Below are 20,648 nucleotides of genomic sequence, written 5' to 3'. Positions count from 1 at the left end.
TTGATTTTACCAAAATCTGTTAACAAAGATTTATATACAAATACTCAAAACTGCCACTTCACTTAGGCAACAGTAAAACACCAGCAATTGTAAAATGTATGACAATGTCAGAAAAGATAAAATGTGAAAAAGATGTGTTTTTATAACTGATGGTGGATATTTATTCTCAATAATGTACTCCTTTAAATAAGCCTCTGTCAAATCTGTCTTTAAAAAGCTGTGGGGTTATTATGCAGTAATTAACTGCATGCAAAGGACAAGAGCATTTTTAAAGCAGATACCAAAAGAATCAGGCAAAACTGACTTCATTCTCTTTTGGTGAGGAAATCAGGGGGAAAAAAGTCAGATCAAGGAAGCAAGTAAGAATCTTACAGAAGTTTCTTTTTCAATAGTTGAAAATATTTAAGTCCCAATGCAGAGTGAGGATTAAATAAAGAGATATCAGAAATTTAATTTAAAATATCTCAGACAGTAAATAAATATGTGTATAGTGGTTCAGTTAAGCTACATTCTAGCAGAGTGCTTCTCAATAGTGGCTATCCACTAGAAACACCTGGAGAACTTGTAAAAATCCCAAAGGCCAGACTGTACCCCAGACTAATTAAATCACAGTCTCTGAGGTAGCACTCAGATAGCAATTTTAAAACCTTCTTAATGATTCCAATGTCCAGCCACAGCGGAGAACCATTACTCTATGGGCAATCAGTGTCCTAATCAGGAATCTACATTTCTAGGTCCGCTAACATTTAATTATAAAGTAAATGGCTGCAAGAAGATTTCTGTTATATTAATCTTTGATCAACATCAAAAGTTTTCCCAATGATCATAATGAATGAAATGGGCTGTCACTGGTGAAACTCATTATATTTCAGTTATATGGACTGGCTAAATCAATTTAGGGACACAATCCACCCCTGAATAAGGGAAAGAAAAGTCTCTGAAGGGGCTTATATCCTTAGGGATAGCATTTTAGATTTAATCTCTAAAATGTCTGGAAATTCTGGGTAACAAAATCTTGTCTCTGGTATATTCTTTTATTTGCCAAGAGTGAGAATCATACACAACACAGAGAGTTGAGGCTTCATCATATTTAAAGAGTCTATATAAAATACTTTATACATAACCTGGCTCACTGTTTAAAAGTCAGCTTGTGTCAGAATCTGCATACATACAGAAGTAACTGCCAAACTCTCACCAGAAGACTAAGGAGCTGGGTTTGTACAAACTGGTTTTGGGTAATTTGTAACAATAATAATCAATCAAAATTCAAAACATCACCAACAAAAGAATTATACATACCTAGGAGGGTTTTGTGACTAAAGTAAGAAATAGGTTATATTAATTCAGTCAAGAAAAAACAGGCATAGGCTTATAAGAATAGCATAAAAGCAGGAGGGAGTGCTTAGAACTCAAATGTTCTAAGGTTCTTATGAGTTGTTCAGAATGAGGGGGAAATATATTTACTGAGTTTAGATTTTTGTAAGCTAAATATATATATTAAAATTTCTAGGATAACCATTAAAGGAAGAGAAACAGAGTAACTTCCAAACTAATAAGGAGAAATGCGATGAGAAAACAAAATCTAAAAGAAGACACAGAAGGAATAAATGCTTTCCATGTTTAGAAAGTAAGAAACATGCTTCTAAACAACTCATGGGACAAAGAAAAAAATCATAATGGAAATAAAAGAAAACATTTGAGTGATGAAAAACACTGCATATTAAAACCTATGGGATACAGCTAAAGTGTTATTTAAAGGAAAATTTACAAACTCAAATACCACTAGAAAAGGCTGATAACGCAATAGGCAACCAACTTGAGAAACCAGGGGAAAAAAATCTGCACAGAATAAACTCAAAGAAGGCAAAATAAAGTAAAATAATAATGATAAGAGAAAGGGGAAAAGGTAAAAAGGAAAACTGTCTCTGTCAGTAACAGCCAACCGATGTTTTTCCCCTGTGTATGTATCATTTAGCCTCCCAAGGGAAGATTGGACTGCTTCTGCCAAACACAATCTTTAATTGATATGTAGGCTATCCACACACTTATATGAACATGTGTGTATGAAGGGGGATGGAGGTGACAGCACATGGGGGAGGGACACAGGAGATCTTTTAAAAAGACGTGGGTTCTTCGAAATTGACCATCCTTTGGCAAGAACGATCAAGGAGGGGGAGTCATAAATAAACAATATTAGGCATGAAAAGGGGGTTACACCTAAATATGCGACAGACATAAAAAAATAATAGGATGTTGAGGCTACTTTGAAGTTAAGTATGAAATGGACAAATTCCTAGAAAAACTATCAATAGAAAATCTGAATGGTACTAAATAACCATTAAAATTTTTAACCAGTAATATGATATCACCCTTCAAAGAGAATTACAAAATCCATTTTAAGGTTTACTAGTAAGAAATGATCCTTATACACAATACATACAACTAACAAAGGATTAGTATCCAGAATATATAGAGAACTTGTACAAATCAGTAAAAAAGACAATCCAATACAAAAATGAGAAAAAAAGTCTTGAGAGGGTATGTCATAGAACAGGAAGCCTGAATGACCAATTTTATCAATGAAATGGACACTAAAATCACAATGAGATACTACTTCAATGGCAAAACAATACCAAGTATTGCTGAAAATATAGGTCAATTAAAGCTGTTACACGTTGCTGTTGAAAATGTAAGTTAAACAACCATTTGGAAAATAATCTGGTGTTATCCACAAAATGTGTATACATAACCAAAGTTTTGAATAGCACTTTTCATACTAGTACTAATCTGAAAATAACTCAATATCCATCAAAAATAAGATAAATTATATCTTTATTTATCTTATAAAAATAAGATAAATAGAAAACTCTAGAGCAATGAAAATAATGAACCTTGGGAATATAATGTTGAGTAAAAAATGCAATTAGAGATTATATACAGTATAATTCCAATTATATAAAATTCAAAACAGGCAAAAGAAATATATTAATTAGAAATCTAAATACATGAAACCAGGATTGTGGTTATTTCTGAGGGGAGAGACAAGGTGATGGGATCAGGTAAGGCCACATACTGGACTCCAAAGATACTGTTAATGCTCTTTTTCTGTACTGTACCTACTAATTTTTTTTGAAGTTTAAAAATATTTTAATGTGGGTATTTGAAATACAAAAGTTATTTCCTTCATGAAAAATTTTAGAGTTCAAGACAATGTCACTGAATAAAATTCACTTATAAAATATATATTTTTAAAATGTTTTCAAATGCTAATAATTATGAAATTTCTTTTAACTACAAAACCAGAAACAATCAAGGGGGGAAAATCCTACATGAAAGAATCATTCTCTCTGAGCATGAGCTATATTAGTAACAAAAGTAATATATAATTCATAGCAACCAAATAAAGTTATTATCTTACCTTTATTGGTGAAATATGAGAGTGAGAAACAAATCCATGGACATTCTCAATTTCTGACAGGTTCTTCTCTGAGACATGAACCAATTCTGGACCTATCACCTCATTAGTGATTTGTGGAGAAATGTGCTCTTGAGGAGGTGTATCTTCATCCTGATACCGGTATTTCTGTAAAGTATAGGAAATTATTAAATGATGAAGCTTTGAAAAGCAGTATGAGTTCAATTCAAATCATGATTTTCATAACTACCCTAATACTCAATACTATTTAACTGTATGCCAAGTGTATTTTATGGTTTAATACATAAAGTCTGAGAGAAATGGTTCTCCATTTTAAAGTCATGTCAATATTTTTAAAAATTTATCTAATTACTAAAAATAATTCAGATTCTGGGAAGATGGTGAAGTAGGAAACACAAGGAATCTGTCTCCCTACCTAAACAATAATTGCATAGGCATAATCTGTCTGATGTGATTTTGGAATTCTGGAGTCTGTTGAAGGCTTGCAACTTAAGGGGAAAACTTGGACATATACTGTGTCTAATTTGGATCAGTTTTACCACTTGTATTCAACATGGTATTGGCAGTCATAGCCAGAACAATTAGACAAGAAGAAATAAAAGGCATCCAATTAGAAAGGAAGTAGTAGTATTACCTCTGTCTTATACTGTAAAGATTCAGCATAAAAGCAGTCAGAACTACTGAACTTAGCAAAGCAGTGGGATACAAAGTCAACACACTGATGTCAGTTGCATTTCTAAACAGAAACAATCTGAAAATTATAAAAACAATTCCATTTACAATAGCATCAAAAAGAATAAAATGATTAGGAATGAACTTAGCCAACAAGATGAAAGACTTGTGTAATGAAAACTCCAAAACACTGCTGAAAAAAATTAAAGACAACAGAAATAAATGGAAACACATCCCATGTTCATGGACTGGAAGATTTATTACTATGTGAAGATGTCAATACTACTTAAAGCAATTTACAGATGTAATCCAATTCCTATCAAAACCCCAATGATATTTATTGCAGAAACAGAAAAACCCATCCTAAAATTCATGTGGATCTCAAGGGATTCAAATAGCCAAAATAACCATGAAAGAAAGAAAAAAAAAAGATGGAGGACTCACTCTATCTTATTTCAAAGCTTACAACAAAGCCACAATAATCAAAAGTTTGGTACTGGCATAAAGACAGACATATAAACCAATGGAATGAAATAGAGAGTCCAGAAATAAACCCTCACATACAAAGTCAAGTTATTTTTCATAAGGGTGCCAAGACCATTTAACAGAGAAAGACAGTCTCTTCAGTAAATGGTGCTGGGAAAACTGGATATCCACATATAAAAGAATGAAGTTGGACCCTTATCTAATACTATATACAAAAATTAACTCAAGGTGGATCAAGGACCTAAATGTAAGACCTAAAACAATAAAACTTCTAGAAGAAAATATAGCACAAAAAGCTTCATGACATTCTATTTGGCCATGATTTCTTGGATATGACACCAAAGGCAAGAAGTAACAACAGAAAAAAATAGACAAATCTGGCCTCATAAAAACTGAAAAAAAATCTGCGCATCAAATGACACTATTCACAGAATAAAAAGGCAACCCATAGAATGGGAACAATGTTTACAAATCATATGCCTGATAAGGTATTAATATCCAGAATATATAGAAAACTCCTAAAATTCAACAAAAAATCCCAAACAACTCAATTCAAAAATAGGCAAAGAACTTAAATAGATATTCCTCCAAAGATGATATACAAATGGCCAACAAGCACATGAGAAGATACTCAACACCATTAACCATTAGGGAAATGCAAATCAAAATTATGAGATACCACCTCACAACCACTGGAATGGCTACTATCAATAAGGGTGCTTCCAGGGTTTCAACCCTGAGTTGCCACTCCTCCCAGGCACACCTTGGAACCTAGCTGCCCAGAGACAAGATCCACACAACCCTCTGAGGCGTAGGCGCTATTGCAAACCTAATTCTATAGATGAGGAGACTGAAGTTCAGAGGTTACAAGACAAGCCAAAGGACCCAGCTAGGAAGTGGCAGCGCCAGGCTTAGAACCCGAGTGTAACTGATGCCAACACCATTGCTTCTCATGATAAGGAAACTGAGGCTCAGAGAGGCGAGGAAATGACTCATCCAAGGTCACATAGGTTACTACAAGATACTGAATATAGTCCCTGTGCCATACAGAACAAACTTGTTGTTTATCTATTTTATATATATTAGTTAGTATCTGGGGGAAAAGAAAAAAACAAAGTAAGTGTTGGTAAGGATATAGAGGAAATTGTACACCATTGATGGGAATATAAAATGGTACAGCTACTGTGGAAAACAGTATGGTGTTTCCTCAAAAAACTGAAAATACAATTACCATAGACCCAGCAATTCCACTTCTGGGTATATACCCAAAACAATTGGAAGCAGAGTCTTGAAGAGATATTTGTACACCAGGGTTCACAGGAGCATTATTCACAGTAGATAAAACATGGAAGAAGCCCAAGTATGTCAATGGATGAATGGATAAGCAAAATGAGGTATATACATACAATGGAATATTATTCAGCCTTAAGGAAGGAAATTTTGCAATATGTTATGTGGATGAGCCTTGCAGACATTATGTTAAGTGAAATAAACCAATCACAAAAAGACAAATACTGTATAATTCCACTTTCATGAGGTACTTACAGTGGTCAAAATCTTAAATACAGAAAGTAGAATGGTGGTTGCCATGGGCTGGGAGGAGAGGAAAATTGTGAGTTACTGTTTAATAGGTCTAGAATTTCAGTTTTACTAGATTAAAAGTTATAGGGATGGATGCTGTTGATGGTTGCACAACAATGTGGATGTATTTAATACCACTGAATCAGAAACTCAAAAATGGTTAAGGTAATTATGTTATTTGTATTTTATGCCACAATAAAAAAAATACAAATAAGAAATCAAAACTAGGTGAAAAAAAAATCTGAATACTGATTTGTCCATTTTTAACCTAATGTTAGCTGAACACTGTATCTCTAAAGATATAGTTGTTTAAGTGAAGTCAACATGAAAAGCCAAAGTTGCTCAGCTAAATTAGTCTGGTCTTATTCAATTAACTTGTTCAAAAATTGGAAAAAAAAATCATCCTTTTTAAATTTTAACTTGAAATTAGTCCATTAGATAACAATATTTTTTCTTTTACCTATAAAAGAACCCTTGTCTCTTTCTCTCTGTTGTGCACATACCCAAGTATTCTATTTTTAAAAGATTAACATAATTTTAAGAAAACCAAATCTACCTCACACCATACACAAAAGTAAAGGAAATCATAATTATAGGAACTGGGAGAAAATAAAACTTCATGTTTCTCAATCCAGGCTGGGAACGTGTATGCACATAAACAAAACCAAAACAAACAGATACCACCCTTGCCCCAAATTAAACACACTTATAAAGAAAAGACACAAACGACGCAACAGAAAAAAAATGTTTATAACTACAAATAGGATTATTAGCCACTATAAGCTGGCTTTTATAAATCATTAAAAAGAAAGAATCAGCAAACATAATAAAGGGATACTCACAAAAGGCATATAAATGGATCAGCAAACTTAAAGAAAAACATGTTCAACTTCTTTAATAAGTAAAAATTACAGAGCGAACATTCAGAGAAACAGGCATAAATCATCACATTTCTGGTAGAGGTCTTTTTCTAGTGGGCAGTCTGGCAACATGTTTCAAAAGCCCTGAAAATGTTTCTGCTCCTTCTAGTAATTCCACATCTAGGAAATAACCTTAGAAGATACAGCATTACTGAGGAGTATAAATAGTTGTTGTATACAAACATGAAGATTGTAAAATATATTTTAAAAAATTTAACTATGAATTTGACTCATGAAAGTTACTACACAACTTCTAGCATCACTTTTTAAACAACATCCTTCTGTGAAATTGTACAATTACATGGAAAACAACAATCAAGCCCACATCAACATCAGCCAGTTTATTTAACATGATATGAGAAATCTGTTTTTACATGTAAGACTTCAATTATTTTTCAAAACAAATGAAAAGAATTCACTAACTTTCTCCTGAGTAAGGCTGAAGTTAATATAAATACTTATAAAACTTAACACAGTTTATATACTCAATTGAGTGGAAGCACAATTTAACTATTCTTATTATACTTTAGTATTAGATACAATATAAAGAAGGAAACACGATAACCATCTTTTCAAACTTTAAGGATACTCCACAACTTCAAGAAGAGAAACATGCAGAAGGATATTCACTATACTATGGTCTGGAATAAAGAAAAATTGGAAACAAGCTGCCTATAAATAGATTTTTTAAAAGGCTAAATAAATTATGGTACAGTCATCCTAGGAAATATTATGTAGAAGTTAAATTAGGTAAAGAACTACTACTTCTAACAGGAAAAGATGAAGACACAATTACTGAATGAGGAAAGCACGTTTCAAAGCTAACACATGCAGAGTTTGAACATTTTAAAACAAAGCAATAGTGTATTTTTATATGTGTCTGTATGTATAAGCATTATATGCATATGCATTATGCGTGTGTGAGGCATATCCATGAATGTACATATGTAATTTGGGATGGTTGAAAAAATTTCAAACGAGAAATGGTTCATTCTGAAAAGGAAAGAAATGAATTACTAAAAATTTTATGTCTTTTAAATATCTTTTAAAGTGTTTAAGTTGCCCCTTAATCCTTTTTTATTCCTTATAATTACTGAGAAACTCAAGGCATTTAACCTGTAGGTTTCCCAGTAAAATCAGTCCATATTCATGGGGCCATTATGTGGTCCTTTGGCTCTGTACTTCCTGCAAATTGGCAGCTGAATGCAAAGGCTTGATCATTCTCATGATCAGTCCTTTTAGCAAGACTTTTGATAGTACTGTGTTCTTCTATCAAGAAGTACATAATGTCTGGTTATATTCTTTTGTGCTATTAGCAGCTCTTGATACTCAATGCCTAAATCAATTCATTCACTGAGGGTTGCAAAATGGTAACAGTGTAATTTTATTATTTCTTTTTCATTTATTAAATGGCATTAAATGGTATACACGCCCACACACACACACACTTGGAAAAAATACTTGACTTTCTTCTTTTATCTGCCAGTTTTCAGGATAGATGAAAAACTGCTTCCATATCATCCTCCTGAAGGAATTAGGAGATTTTTTTATTTATCACTCAATGCAATCGCAATCAAAATCCCATCTGGCTTTTTCCAGAAATCGACAGGCTGACCCTAATATCCATAAAGAGTTGCAAAAGACTCAGAATAGTCAAAACAGTCTTGAAACAGAGTAACGTGGAGGAACCACACTTTCCAACTGCAAAACTTCCTTCAAAGCTCTATGAATCAAGACTGTGATACTGGCGTAAGAATAGACATAGGCAGTGCAATAGAATTAAGAGTCTAGAAATATATCCTTAGATTTATGGTCAATTGGTTTTTAACATGAGTACCAAGACAATTTAAGGGGGAAACAACAACTTTTCAATAAAATGATATGGAGACACCTGGATGCAAGAGTTAAATGAGACCTCTTTCTCATACCATATATAAAATTTAATTCAAAATGGACCTAAATACAAGAACTAAAGCTATAAAACTCTTAGAAGAAGACTTAAGTGTAAATCTTTGTGACCCTAGATTAAGCCAAAGGTTTCTTAGGTATAACATATAAAACAGAAACAACCAAAGGGGGATTAAAAAAAAAAACAGGTAAGTTTGACTTCATACAAATAAAAAAAATTTGTTCATCAAAGGACACTACCAAAAAAGTGACAAGATAACCCACAGATTAGGAGAAAATATTTGCAAATCGTATTTTTGATAAGGATATCCACAATACAGTATATAAGGTTAAGTATCTGATAAATATACAGAATACAGAAGGAACTCTTTCAACTCAACAATAAAAAGACAATCCAATTATAAAATGGGCAAAGGATTTAAACAGACATTTCTCCAAAGATGGCATACAAATGGCCAATAGGTACATGAAGCGATGTTCAACATCATTAGTCACTGCAGAAATGCAAATCAAAACCACAATGAGATATTACTTCACAGCCGCCAGGATGGCTATAATCAAAAAGACTGACAATAATACATGTTGGTAAGTATTTAAAGAAATGGGAACCCTCAGACAGTGCTGGGAGGAATATAAAACAGTGCAAGTACCCTAGAAAGCAGTTTGGCAGTTCCTCAAAGGGTAAAAAGAGTTACTGTATGACTGAGCAATTCTATTCCTAGGTATATACTCAAGAGACTTGAAAACGTGCATCCACGCAAAAACTTGTACACAAATGTTCATGGTATCACTATTTATAATAGCCCCAAGGTAGAAACAATCCAAATGTGTATCAATTTGTGAATGAATACACAAAATATGGTATACCTATATAATGGAATATTATTCAGATATGAAAAGGAATTAAGTATTTATACATCCTACAACATGGAACTTTGATAACATTATGCTAAGTGAAAGAAGCCAGATGCAAAAGGTCACATACTGTATAATTCCATTTATATGAATATATGTTCAGAACAGGCAGTTTTTTAAAGCAATCAATCAGATGATATAATGAAATAAAAGACTATATTTGCAATAGAAGCAAAAAAGATATGCTCAGGAATTAATAAACCTAAAATATACAAATATCCAACTTAACCAAACACAAAGATATACCATGTTCTTGGCAAAGAAAGCTAAGAAGTAAATAATTAACTTAAAAGAGAGTATTTTTAAAAATTCAAACTCCAAAAAGAGGCAAGAAAAAGAGAACAAAGCAGCCAAAGAGAAAGTACAAAGAGAAAACAAATAATTTTTCAAAATAATAAATAAAAAGAGCAGGGGGAAGGGTATATAGCTCAGTGGTAGAGTACGTGCCTAGCACGCATGAGGTCCTGGATTCAGTCCCCAGTACCTCCATTAAATAAACAAATAAATCCAATCACCCTCCCCCAATTTAAATAAATAAATAAGGCAGATCTTAATCTAATCTTATTGATAACTACAGTAAATGTAAGTAGATTTAAAACACTATAATTAAAAAGTAGAGTTTATCAGAATGAAGAAGAAAGCAAGAGATGTACTTTATAAAGACAGACAAGGTGAAAATACATGAATTAAAAAAAGATATCCTATAAATTGTAAGCATAAGAAAACTGGAGTGGCTACACTAATATCTGATAAGACAGTTCAAGACAAAGAGTACTACCTAAAGAGACAGTGATATATCAAAATGATAGAATTTAATTCACCAGGAAGATAAAACCACCATAAATGTGTGCACCTAATCACAGGGCCTTAAAAAACACAAGCAAAAACAAAAATAATTAAAGGGAGAAACAGACAATTCCATAATCTTAGGAAGAGATCCTTGATCAGCAGTTGACAGAACTATATAAATATCAGTAAACACAGATAACCTGAACAAACTATCAACCATCTTGATCTAATTGATATTTATAGCACACTATACTCAACAACTAAAGAAAACACATTCTTTTTGTTGTACATGATACGTTTGCCAAGACAGACCATATGCTAACTCATGTAACAAGTCACAAATTTAAAAGGATTTTAATCATAAAGAATTTTTTCTTTGATTACAACAGAACTAACCTGGGAACAAATTATAAGATACTTAGTTAAAACTTCCATGTGTCAAAAAAGAACTCAATAAGGACATTTGAAACATTTTGGAACTGAATGATAATGAAAATAAAACAGATTAAAACTTGTAGAATGACACTAAAGCAGTGCTGTGTAGTAAAGAATTTAACTTTGCCCGAAGAGGTTTGGCCTCTGTCCTCAGCTCCTGGAATCTGTAAACCCTTGGAATGTCCTGCCTGATACGAACATCTTTGTCAATCTGGGGGCTCTGTGACATGTCAGATAGTACAACAATGTAATTTATGGTGGAGGGTTTGGATCACACATTATCAGTTTAACAACTTTAGGAGGGGCTGGAGACAAGTAAACATCATGAGCAGACACCTACATAGATGTGATCTGGCTCCAATAAAAACTCGAGACACCAAGGCTTTGGTGAGTTTCTCTGGTTAGAAATATTCAGTGTGTGTTACCACACATTGTTGCCAGAAGAGTTTAAATTGTCCATTACTCCACGCAGAGAGAACAACTGGAAACTCATTTATAACTCTCTCTGACTCTACCCCATGTATCTCTCCCCTTGCTGATTTTAATCTATATCCTTCATTATAATAAATCACAATCACAAGTATAACTGCTTTCAATTAGTTCTTTGAGTCTTCTATTGAATTACTGAACATAAGAGTGGTCTTGGGAACCTTAAACCTGCAACTCATGTCAAAAGTAAGCATGGTCTTGTGGACTGTTCCTTAAGTTTACAAGTACTTTGAAGGAAATTTGTAGCTTTAAATGTTTACACTAGGGAAGAAAGTCTAAAAGCAGTGACCTAAGAATTCACCTCAAGAGGCTACAAAAAGAAGATTAAAGTAAACCCAAAAAAGAAGAGAACGAAGAAAATAATAAAGGACACAAATCAATGAAGTAGAAAACAGACAATTGAGAATATTTCGAAAGTCAAATATCAACAAAATGAATAAACCCTTTTTCTAGACTGATAAAGGAAAAAGAATGCAATCGCCTACATCAAGAATTAAAGAGAAATTCTCACTAAAAACACCTATATACTTTAAAAAGACAAGAAAATAATTACGAACAACTTTAGGCCAAATAATTCAACAGGTTACATGAAATCAAGAAATTCCTTAGGGAAAAAAAAAAGAAATTCCTTGAAAAATACTTCTTACCACACACAATATTCTGACACAATACGAAAACAGTAAATCTGAGGGCCCCATATCTATTTAAGAAATTGAATTTGTTATCAAAATTCTTCTACAGAGAAGACTCCAGGCCTAAATGTGACTTCTACCAAACATTTAAGAAAGAAGTAACATTTTTACACAAATTCTTATAAAAAAGAGAACATTTCCCAACCAGCATAAGACCAGCATAGCCTTAATACTAAACTCTGACAAAGACATTATAGAAGAAAATGATGAACCAATATCCCTCACGAACACATGCAAAATTCTTTTTAAAAATTAGCAAATTGAATATGAAAGTGATAATCCAAACAACATATCATGACTAAATAAAATTTATCATGAAGACAAAGTTAGCTTAACATCTGAAAAAAACAGTGAAATTCTCCATGTTAACAGAATAAGAGAAAAACCATACGATCATTTCAAGACATATGGAAAAAATATGACTCAATTTAACATTAATTCATGATAAAATTCTCGGCAAACCAAAAGTCCAGAACAATCTCAATCCAAAGAGCATATACAAAACCCCCACAGCTAACACATCTAATGGTGAAATGCTGAACATTCCCCTCATTAAGATAGGGAACAAAACAGAATTCTCATGCTTCTTATTTCTACCAACATTATTGCTGAATATCCTAACCATGGCTAGAAGACAAGTAAAAGAAATAAAAAGCATAAAAGCCAGTAAAGAAGAAATAAAATTGTCTCTATTTACAAATGACATGATTGTTTACACTAAATATTTATAAAGAATTTACGAAACTACTAAAACCAATAGTCAAATTTAACAAGGTTGCAGGACACTAGGTTAATCAATCAAATTGTATTTTTATACCAAAAGCAAATAACTGAAAATCAAAAACTTTCTAAAAATTCCACTTACATCAACACCAAAAAAAGATAAAATTTAGGAATAAATTAATAAAAGATGTCCAAGACACTTCACTGCAAATTATAGAGTACTGCTAAAAGAAATTAAGACCTAAAGAAAGAGAGAGACGTAATATGTTTCTGGGTTGGAAGACTCAGTTGTTAATTTTCTTCAAATAATCTATAGATTCAATGGAATTTCAATAGTAATTCCAGCACTCTTTTTGTAGAAACTGATAAACTGACTGCAAAATGTTAAAATGTAGATGACTTGGAATAGCCAAACCAAATTTTAAAAAGAACAAAGTTGAAAGGCTTACAATACCTGATGTCAACATAGTGTGGTACTGGCTAAAAGGTGGACAGATTTATCAATGGAACAGAATACAGAGTTCGAAAATAAATTCACACATATATGATTCATTCATTTTTGACGAAGTGCAACAGCAATTCATGAGGGATGGAAAAGGCTTTTCAACAAACGATGCAACAACTGGATATTCATATAGAAAGACACTAACACTGACCCTTACCTCACCTCACATGCAAATTAATTCAAAATGGACCACAGACCTAAAAGTAAAATCTAAAATTATAAAACTTCTAGAAGAAATGTTCTCCATATAAGAAAAAAATTGCAAACTTTGGGTAGAAAAAGACTTACTATATAGAACACAAATAACACAATAATAAAAACATCTGACAAACCGGGCTTTATTAAAATGTTTGCTCTTCAAAATCATCAGTAAGGAAAGTAAAAGGCAAACTACAAAATGAAAGAAAAGATTTGCAATAAATAAATCTGACAAAGGATTCAGATCTGAATATATAAAGATCTTTAAAACTCAATAGGAAAACAAACAATTCAGGTTTTTAAACTGGGGACAAGTTTATATAACACTTCATGTATTAGTTTGCTAAGGCTACTATAACAAAGTACCAAAAGACGGGTGGCTTGAACAACTTAAACAACAGAAATTTATTATCTCACAGTGCTGGAGCCTAGAAGTCTGAGATCAAGATGTCAGCACATCCAGTTCCTTATGAGAATTGTAAAGAAGAATCTATTCTATGCTTCTTTCCTGCTTCTGGTGGCTTGCCGGCACTCTCTGGCATTCCTTAGCTGTGGATGCATCACCCAGATCTCTGCCTTGATCTTCACATGGCATTCTTGCTGTGTGCCTGTCTCTATGTCCAAAATTTCCCTTGTTATAAGAACACCAGCCATATTGGATTAGTGCCCACCCTAGTCAATTTGATTACATCTGTAGAGACTCTATCTCCAAATTAAGGTCACATTCTGAGGTCACAGGGGTTAGGACTCCAACATATCTGTTTCTCTGAGAAGACACAGAAAACTTCGCAAAAGAATAGATACTAATGTCAAACATGAAAATATGCTCAACATCTTAAGTCGTAAGGAAATGTAAAATAAAACCACAATGAGATACTACTGCGTACCCACTAAAATGGCTAAAGTTTTTTTAGAAAAGACAAATATTGGTGAGAATGTGACACAACTGGGACTCCCACACACTGCTAGAATATGAACTCACCATTCTTATACCTAGGAAATGAAAACAACCACTAGATATCCAACAGAAATAAAAAGATATGTCCACACAAAAAACTCGTACATGAAGCTTCAGACTATTCAAAATTGCCCCAAACTGGTACCAATGTAAATGTCGATCAACAGATATGAATAAACAAAATGTAATAAATCCATATAATGGAATATACCTTTGCAATAAAAAGAAAACTACTGACACAAGCAACCACCTCAATGACTCTCAAAAGCATTATGCTGAGTTAAAGAAGCCAGAAACAAAACAGTACTTACTATATGAATTCATTTATATAAAATTTTTGAAAATAAATATTATTTATAGTGACAAAAGGTGTATCAGTGGTATCTGGTAGGGAATAGAAAGTTAGATGGAATGCAAAAGAGCAAAAAGAATAGTTTTGGAATGAGGGAAATACTCTGTAACTTGATCACGGCAGTGGTTTCACAGGACTTTATAGCTGTCAAAACTAATCAAATTGTACATTTTATGAAGATGCAGTTTACTGAACAAAATTATACTTCAAAAATGATTAAATAAAACAGTAAATTTCTGTGTATCTGTTGGAATAGATCCCATCCTCAGGAGCAAAAGTAACAGAGAGAATGTGAATTAAAATTTAAAGGACTCTATAAAGAAAACAAAATTTTACCGAAGTGAATAAAGTAACACCGAATAAATGGGAAAACATAGTCATTCTTGGATAAAGGTCTGATACTTTAATAGTTCGAATTTTCCAAGAAAATAATCAATAAACTGAGTGTGTTTACAATCAAAACTATAATGCTAGCTTTATCTGTGTAAGAGTGCTTGGCAGGGTATTAGTAATCATCATTTGAAAAAACTAGCATGTGAGAAGGCAAGAAAATTATGAACTAAAAAGTCATGAAAGGCAACTATTCTATCAAGTATAAAGAAGTGTTAGAAGTCCTCAATAATTAAAAGCTTGATAACAGCACAAACATAAGCAAACAAATCGACTGAACAGAGTCCAACAACAAAACAAAATACATATGATTATTCAGTAATGTGATAAGAAGATTTTAAATCAGTGGGGGAATTACAGATTACTGATTGAATAGTGTTTAGTAAATGGACATCTGGAAAAATCAGGATTTTTTACAGCATAACTTTAAAAAAGAAAAAATTACACGTTAGATCACAGATCTAAATGTAAAGAATTGAGCCAAACACTTAAACAAAACATTGATGAATTTGTTTACACACTTGGAACGGCAAAATCTAAGTAAGAAACAATATCTAGAAACAAACAAAAAAACCCTAATAAACTTGAATACACAAAGTTTAAAATCTCTGTATCACTAATTTAGAAAGAAAACTCTGGTTGTAGGATAAGAGTAGAATTATATTACAAAAAGGCTAGTTTTCTAATGTATACTAAAGTCTCATTACTCAATTAAAAAAATTACTATGTCATAAATTAGCAATTCATTTCAAAAGGAATTACAAACAGCCAATAATCAATATGAAAAGATGTTCACCCTTCCACTCATAAAGAAATACACTTACTATCTGGGCAGATCTGAGACAGGAAGGAAGAGGGCAGGGCACAGTCATTAAAATAATGACACAGCCCCTAAGAAAAAAAACAGGATATGATAGAAACTGGTCAGAACCAACTAGGCCCAAGATGGCGGAAGATTTGACTTCCAGTAGACCTTGAGATTCATTGTATGCTCACTGTAATACATTAGCTTGCTAAATGACACACCCACAGGCACCATGACAGTTCCAAGGCTGGTCATAAAAGGCCAAAAAGTGGGTGGTGGCCCAATTCCTGGAAATTCCCACACCTTCCCCCAAATAGTTGGAATAATCCTCCCACTTGTTAGCCTATGAAATTACCCATCCCATAGAAATTTAACAACCCCTGCACCTCTGGGCCACTCTCACTTTCCCAGATGACCCCATACCCTGGAGCAGCTCTCCTTTCTGAGACAGACCACACTCTGCCTATGGGATGTGTACCTCCTAGGGCATCTCTTGCGCTCGTACTCTGTCTATGGAGTGTGTAACTCTCTGAATAAATCTACGTTCACTTTACTGTGGCTTACTCTTGAGTTCTTCCCCGCCCGAAGCCAAGGACCCTTACTTGGCAGGGAGCATCCCAGGGACTCGCTTGAGACCTGGGACACGACCATCCTCTAGTGCCCCATTTTCCTGCAACACATGAACAAAAACATAAATGCCTGGTAATACCTAGTGTTGGTGAGGGTATGGAAAAACAGAAACTCTTAACAAATGAGTGGAAATGTAAATGAGGATAACTTTTTCTTGCCAGCAATTTAACACTACCAAAATATAAAACACACATCACCCTTGACCCAGGAAGTCCTTTTTCATAATATCAGCTAAGTTGTCATGAGTCACAAATGATATTACTTTATAGAGAAAATACAAAATAGTATGTAAGTCAACAGTCAGAACTGGTAGTATTTTAAAGCTGTAGTGATTAAGACAATGAGTAACTGCTGTGTGGAACAAAAGAAAGAACCCAGAAATGGACTCACATATGGGAATTTATGACACAGTACAGATCACTGGGAAGATGGAAAAAACTTGTCAGTAAGTGAGACTAGGACAACTGGGTAGCCATTAGAAAAATTGAAATGGGATTTCTACATCTCATACAAAAAAAAATTAATTTCAGGCAGATGTGAAAGTCAAAACTATAAAACTTTCAGAATATAATACGGCAGATTTCTCTTTATGACTTCTGGCTCTGGAAGAATATTCAAAACAAGACATGAAATGTATAAAACAACAAAAAAAGACTGGTAGTCTGACATTAAAATTATGTGATCTAATGATCAAAAAATATCAAAAAGGGCTGGTTAAAACATCATAAGCCATAGAATGGGAGAAGGCATTTCTGATCCTTACAACCACAACAAATTTAAATTCAGAATGTTTTAAAAATCCCCACAAATCAGTAAGAAAAAGAAAAGCAATCCAACAGAAAGAAAAGTAGGTGAAAGAAATGAATAGTCACACTATCCAGTGGTTCAAAAATGTGCAAAACAATACAATACTGTTTAGAAGTTATAGAGAAAAGCAAGCAATCCCAAATACAGAATTATAATTATTGAATATGAAAGGAATGGGATGGGATCTGAGGCAGGCAAAAAGGAGACTTCTAAATAACTAGGTAGTAATTTTTGATTATTCTTAATGTTACATAGAGATTCTTTACAATTCAACATATTTCTTACATATTAGTTTGTATTTACTCAATATTTAATAAATGCAAATTTTAAATAGTTGCAAATGATTAAGAAACTACCATTTACTAAACCTTTGGTAGACCATCAGGGTTTAATGAACCCAATTCTAGTCTGATGTGTGTGTTTTAAGCAATTCTATCTGTAAGGATTGCTCTTCCCTAATTTTTGTTCTTTTGTAAGGGCTTCCATATAACAAAAAGGAAATGTACTTTCTTATATATAGAATAAAATTCATTCTATCTTGAAATAAATCATCACTATTGCATCATCCTTCAGATATCACCTTTGCAGAAGGGAGTGATCAGCATAAACCATACTGTTTGCATAAACAGTTTAGGCACAGTGAACCACTTTTATCAGTCAGTGGAGGGTATCCTCTTGAAATCTAAGTTCCCAGATACCAGCCAAGGACCAGCTTTGCAAGCAGACCTTTTCAAGAACAGCAATTTATGTTACGTTAACTCTTTTCTGCACACCAACAACAACGGGAAAGAGAAAAATAAACTGACATTTTCCAATTACTAGCTGATCAGAAGAACAGAATGAATGAATGAAAACAGAGCAGCACTGTAAACTAATGATGATGGTGAATCTGGTTATATAAGTAAAATCTAAGACTACAAATCTTCAGATGACAATATTCTAAATGAATCTTCTTAATTTCAAGAACAGATGAGTGAAAAACTAAAGACAAAAATCTGCTTTTCATCCACTTAGTCAAGGACTTTATTATGCAACATTTTTTGACAAGAACTTGGACCATACTGCTAACCTAAAGGAAAGTGTAACAGTATACTATTATTTTTTACATTTATGCACCACGACTTTCTCCATGCAGTTCATAAGTAGACAACTGTTCAAGCTAGCTGTGTATACAAAGGTGAACTGAAGGAAACAGATGGTGCAGAAATGAAAAAATTCACTAAGTTGATCATTCTAATTGGTGTTGATAAATTTAAAAATGAAAATGCTTAGCAATTATGGATCAAAGACAAACGAATGTTTTCTCTACAACAAAATTATGAATCATCAAAGCTTATAAAAAAACAGAAATTGATATCTTGAATCAGCATGTACCAAATGGATATATATTGCATGTTCATGCATGTTAGCTTATGAGTGGTTAGTTACAATCAAAAGACACTGCACATTTTTGACATAAATATCTTCAAAACCAAATGTGTTATATACATATAATGGAATATTATTCATCAACTAAAAAGAATGTATTACTGATTTGGGCAATGATGTCAGTGAAACTTAAAATAATCTGAAAGAAGCCCGGTTAAAAAAATAGAACATATATTATTATTTCATTTATGTAAAACTCTAGAAAGTTCAAACTAATCTATAATGACAAAAATTAAACCAGTAGTAGTCTGGGAGAAATACAAGAAGGAATTGAAAAGAAGCTTGAGGAAACTTATAGGAGTGATGGACATGTTCACTATCTTGACTGTAGTGATGGTTTCACAAGTGTGTGTGTGTGTATACATATATATGTCAAATCTTGTAAAACTGCAACCTTTTTAATATGTATAGTTTATTGTGTGTCAATTATACCTTAGTAAAGCTGATTTTAAAAACTGGATTTGTTATGTTTAGGTTCTAATTAAAATTTCTAAATGCAGTTTTAAAAATTATTCCTCTGCAAATTATTTATAAAGTGACTTAAAATATTCAAAAATAAAAAGAATAGCAATTAAAAATAAAAGGCTCACAAAGAATGATGAATAATTTTCCAGGTACACTGAAGGTTAAGTGATTATTAACTAAGAGACATAATCAAGGCAGTGTGTATAGCAGATATCTTTATGAGAATAATGAAAAGAACATAATGGAATTAATGACAATCACAACTTACTTTACATTTGAGGTACAAACTACTAAGTATAAAATAAATAAGCTACAAGGATTACTGTACAGCACAGGGAATATAGCCCATATTTTATAATAACTTAAAATAGAGTACAGTCTATAAAAATACTGAATCACTGTGTTGTACACCTGAAACAAACATAATATTGTAAGTCAACTATACTTCAAATTAAAAAGAAAGAAAAAATTGTGAAATTCGTCAAACTTGCATTGCTTTTTTCCCTCTAAAACCAACTGAGGATCCCTTAAAAAAATCTGCCAGGAGGTCCCAGTGGCCTGGGTACCACATTTCTTAATGGCTACGAAATTCAGGGAAAGATTTCTTTTACATATATTTTAATTTCAGAAAATGCCAAGGATAGTTTAAAACGGATTTATTTTTTCTTAAAAAAAAAAAAAAAAACCACACAGCTGTACTGTCAGAACAAACCCACTCCTGGACCTTAAGTCCAGAAAATGAATTTGTTTCACTCCTCAAAACATATTGTCAAACTAAAGTTACCATTATTTTCTACTTCTGCAGGATGAATCAGGAACTACAACTTCTGCTGCTGCCCAGGATGTTTTTATAGAGGCAGTTTCCAATTGATAAGTTACAGTTCAAAAATCAGTACTTTTTGAGTATTTGAAACAACCTGAAATCCTTACAATATAAATTATGATTAGGTTCCTAAAGCCAACCCATAAAAAGTCCTCGTCACATAATGTACCTGAGGCATATATTAGTTCAAACATAGGTAGCCATCAAACACACACACATACACATATATGTATATATATAA

General features: G+C 32.8%; 1 protein-coding gene across 11 annotated transcripts in view; it reads right to left on the bottom strand.

Annotated features, from left to right (window-relative positions):
- DLG1 (discs large MAGUK scaffold protein 1) overlaps positions 1-20,648 on the bottom strand; it is a 228,839-nt gene that overhangs the window by 145,762 nt on the left and 62,429 nt on the right. For all 11 annotated transcript variants that reach the window (XM_064493982.1, XM_064493986.1, XM_064493998.1 and 8 more), the window contains exon 5: positions 3,419-3,583. In XM_064493982.1, coding sequence (XP_064350052.1) covers positions 3,419-3,583 — 165 coding nt within the window. The remainder of the gene's footprint in view (positions 1-3,418; positions 3,584-20,648) is intronic.

This window comes from Camelus dromedarius, chromosome 2 (genome assembly GCF_036321535.1).
Source record: "Camelus dromedarius isolate mCamDro1 chromosome 2, mCamDro1.pat, whole genome shotgun sequence".
NCBI lineage: Eukaryota > Metazoa > Chordata > Mammalia > Artiodactyla > Camelidae > Camelus > Camelus dromedarius.
Note: the sequence above shows the minus strand (reverse complement) of the source record. Positions and strands in the feature narration are given on the sequence as shown.